The 3789-nt window shown below is 47.4% G+C and overlaps 1 protein-coding gene across 1 annotated transcript; it reads left to right on the forward strand.

Moving 5' to 3' along the window:
* The first annotated feature begins 296 nt into the window (after positions 1 to 296).
* Positions 297 to 3348, forward strand: LOC107372484 (L-threonyl-[L-threonyl-carrier protein] 4-chlorinase-like). The gene is made up of 6 exons (XM_070551897.1): positions 297 to 560; positions 695 to 947; positions 1025 to 1116; positions 1193 to 1332; positions 1412 to 1639; positions 3280 to 3348. The coding sequence occupies exons 1-6, from the start codon at positions 443 to 445 to the stop codon at positions 3346 to 3348; spliced, it is 900 nt and encodes a 299-aa protein (XP_070407998.1). The 5' UTR covers positions 297 to 442.
* The last annotated feature ends 441 nt before the right edge of the window (positions 3349 to 3789 follow it).

Consider the following 3789-nt stretch of genomic DNA (forward strand, 5'->3'; position numbering starts at 1 on the left):
GTGCCTCGTGTGTTTGAGTCCAGACTCAGAACACGAGAAAAGACTGAGCAGACAGGTACGGACAGAACCAGCTGTTTTCTGCTGTCACTGTAGCCTAGAAGAAAAGTTTAGATTTGCACCTGAAAATACTAATTTCTATAGATTTATCATGTTTTCTTTTTAAAAGGAACAACAGTTTTTATTTTGTGCATGTGTTATAATTAAATGACAGGAAAAATTTAAAACAATTTAGTGACTTTTCCGTTATGATTAAATTCAGGGAGGTAGTGAGTGTTTTATTGGTCTTTTCTCAAAAACCAGTTGGGAAAAATGGGCATGGCAGGATTTATTGTTACATTTATGAGATAAAGACTGAATGAATGTTTCCAAAACTAATCTTTTCTTTGTCTGATTAGTTATCTAAACCGTTCAGAGGCTTCAGCAGTGAGACGCTCTAACAAAGATGGCTGAACTCCAGCAGAGCTACAACCAGCAGGGTTTCCTGTCTCCTCTGTCCGTGCTGAATGAGATGGAGCTGAGGGAAGCCAGAGACGCCTTTGCTAAGCTGGAGGATGAATTTGGTGAGGAGGATGTACAAATCAGACATGTTGCAAAGAATTCCACATGCAGCAAATATTCAGGATTTATTTAGTACATTTTGTTCTGTCTGGTCCATTTGTCCCAAACTGATTTTCTAACAGAACTGTCTATGCAGGTAAAGAGTACACTCAGTACAGCCTCCACAACGTTCACCTCCAGTATCCCTGGGTGATGAGCCTGACCAAACATCCCCGTATCCTGCAAGTGATCCAAGCTGTCCTGGGCCCATACGTCCTCCTGCTGGACTCTCGTTTCATCTGTAAATACCCGATTCTCAAACCAGCCAACATCCTGGTGAATGAAGGAAGTCCGACCAAGTCTGATGGGGAGAACGGTCTTCCTTACGTCGCCTGGCATCAGGATATGAGGTCCCGGTGACTCCAGTGAAAAAATAAATGTAAAAAGTGTCTTCACTGATTCTCAGTGTAAGCCTTTGGTTTTACAGGTATTGGGGAATTGCTGGTGGTCCGGTCCTCTCTGTGTGGCTCGCTCTTGATGACTCACAGAAGGAAAACGGAGCCCTTCAGGTTATTCCAGGTACTTCGTCTGAAGCTATAGCTTAACCCACAGTCCTAGTTAGCGCTTTGTCTCATGATCCGCTTTTTCACTGTAGGAAGCCACTTCTCTGGCATGCTACCCCATCAGCAAGCCACCCGCTCTGGAAACATGCTGTCGGTCAACCAGGAGATCCCAGAGGAGCTGGTTCAGGTGGAGGAGACTGTGTTCTGTCCTCTGAAAGCTGGACAGATGTCTGTGAGTTGTTTTTGCTGTAATCTAAAATAGTTCTAAAGACAATTACAACTTGATTCGTAATGACTTTTTTTCCCCACAGATTCATGATGGATTTCTTGTCCATGCAAGTGATCCCAACACGTCCCGGAGGAGGCGCTGTGGCTTTGTGATCCGTTATGTTCCCACCTGTGCAAACCCCATTCAGGTGAGACTAATCTCTTCAGGGTATTTCAGAGCGTCTGACCTTCTTTATATAATCACCATCAGCGTCAGCCTGAAGAAGCCGGCAGCCGTCGGCGAAACTGTAGCTACAAACAGCCACCACCAGGCCAGCAGCAGCCTACAAGCCACCACCAGGCCAGCAGCAGCCTACAAACCACCACCAGGCCAGCAGCAGCTACCAAGCCACCACCAGGCCAGCAGCAGCCTACAAACCACCACCAGGCCAGCAGCAGCTACCAAGCCACCACCAGGCCAGCAGCAGCTACCAAGCCACCACCAGGCCAGCAGCAGCTACCAAGCCACCACCAGGCCAGCAGCAGCCTACAAGCCACCACCAGGCCAGCAGCAGCCTACAAACCACCACCAGGCCAGCAGCAGCTACCAAGCCACCACCAGGCCAGCAGCAGCCTACAAGCCACCACCAGGCCAGCAGCAGCTACCAAGCCACCACCAGGCCAGCAGCAGCTACCAAGCCACCACCAGGCCAGCAGCAGCCTACAAGCCACCACCAGGCCAGCAGCAGCTACCAAGCCACCACCAGGCCAGCAGCAGCTACCAAGCCACCACCAGGCCAGCAGCAGCTACCAAGCCACCACCAGGCCAGCAGCAGCTACCAAGCCACCACCAGGCCAGCAGCAGCCTACAAGCCACCACCAGGCCAGCAGCAGCTACCAAGCCACCACCAGGCCAGCAGCAGCTACCAAGCCACCACCAGGCCAGCAGCAGCTACCAAGCCACCACCAGGCCAGCAGCAGCCTACAAGCCACCACCAGGCCAGCAGCAGCCTACAAGCCACCACCAGGCCAGCAGCAGCCTACAAGCCACCACCAGGCCAGCAGCAGCTACCAAGCCACCACCAGGCCAGCAGCAGCCTACAAGCCACCACCAGGCCAGCAGCAGCCTACAAGCCACCACCAGGCCAGCAGCAGCCTACAAGCCACCACCAGGCCAGCAGCAGCTACCAAGCCACCACCAGGCCAGCAGCAGCTACCAAGCCACCACCAGGCCAGCAGCAGCTACCAAGCCACCACCAGGCCAGCAGCAGCTACCAAGCCACCACCAGGCCAGCAGCAGCTACCAAGCCACCACCAGACGATTCTGGAATATACCATAGGCCAATAGGCCCGGAAGCCCAGGTTTTACTAAACACTAATTGCTAAAAAGGAAAAAATACCAGCAACCAGCATCTGGGAAAGCCACAGGCTACAGGCATCAACTCAGGAAGCTGGGCTAAAGGATTCAACATCAGCAATTAGCAACTGGGTGAGTCATTGGCTACAGGCCTCAACACAAGCTACCAAGAAACAGGTTTAACTGCTGATAGTAACAGTTTTTCAAGATGGGACCAAAGAGGATTAATAATGACGAAGTGGATGAAATTAAAAAATCACTTGACTTTCTGGCTGAAGAACTTACAACAGTCAGGCAACAACAGAAAAGTATTATGGATTTGGTACAAGAAGTAAAAAAACTGAAACAACAAAATGTTGAGAAGGACAAACAAATCTATATTTTGCAAAAACGAGTGGATGAACTAGAGCAATATTCAAGAATAAATGATGTTGTCATTACAGGAGTTGATATAAAACCTAGATCATATGCTCGAGCTGTAGCAAATAATAATGGGGATGAACCAACTGATACAGATAAGAATCATGTGGAAAGGCAGGTAACAACTTTCTTTCACTCAAAGGGTATTGAAATCAGTGAGAACAACATTGAAGCGTGTCATGTTTTATCAAGTAGGAATACGAAGGGAAAAGTGTCTGTGTTAATGAGATTTGTGAGCAGAAAGATGAAAAATTCACTCCTTAAGCAGGCCAAAAAGTTGAAAGGAACTGCGGTCTATGTAAATGAGCATCTGACAAAGTATAATGCAGAAATTGCAAAGAAAGCCCGTTTTCTGAGGAAGCAGAAAAAGATCCAGGGTACCTGGACTGCAAATTGTAAAATTTTTGTTAAATTGAATGGAACTCCAGAAGAAGCAAAGATACTGGTGATTAAAAGTTTAGAAGATTTGGATCAATTTCAGTAAAAGAGATGATGGGATAGAGGAATGGAATGTGTAGATTAAAATATGAGGAAAATGAAATTTCATTTAGGACTTAGTCTTTCAATGATATTTGGATTTTGAAACGTGATTAGTGTGAGGGAGATTAGAAATTTATAATGAACAGGATGACAAATGAACTACATATTGACACAAATATAGGCTGTAAAGATAGGTTTTGGGATTTTGACAGCAATATTGATCCT

The sequence above is a fragment of the Nothobranchius furzeri genome, chromosome 5 (genome assembly GCF_043380555.1).
Source record: "Nothobranchius furzeri strain GRZ-AD chromosome 5, NfurGRZ-RIMD1, whole genome shotgun sequence".
Taxonomy (NCBI): Eukaryota; Metazoa; Chordata; class Actinopteri; order Cyprinodontiformes; family Nothobranchiidae; genus Nothobranchius; species Nothobranchius furzeri.

What these genes read in the sequence shown, in the direction of transcription:
- LOC107372484 (XM_070551897.1), top strand. Translation starts at nt 443, where the DNA reads ATGGCTGAACTCCAGCAGAGCTACAACCAGCAGGGTTTCCTGTCTCCT. An exon ending in AGCCCTTCAGGTTATTCCAG is followed by an intron (nt 1,117 to 1,192) that starts GTACTTCGTCTG and finishes TTTTCACTGTAG; the next exon opens with GAAGCCACTTCTCTGGCATG. An exon ending in CTACAAACAGCCACCACCAG is followed by an intron (nt 1,640 to 3,279) that starts GCCAGCAGCAGC and finishes TTTATCAAGTAG; the next exon opens with GAATACGAAGGGAAAAGTGT.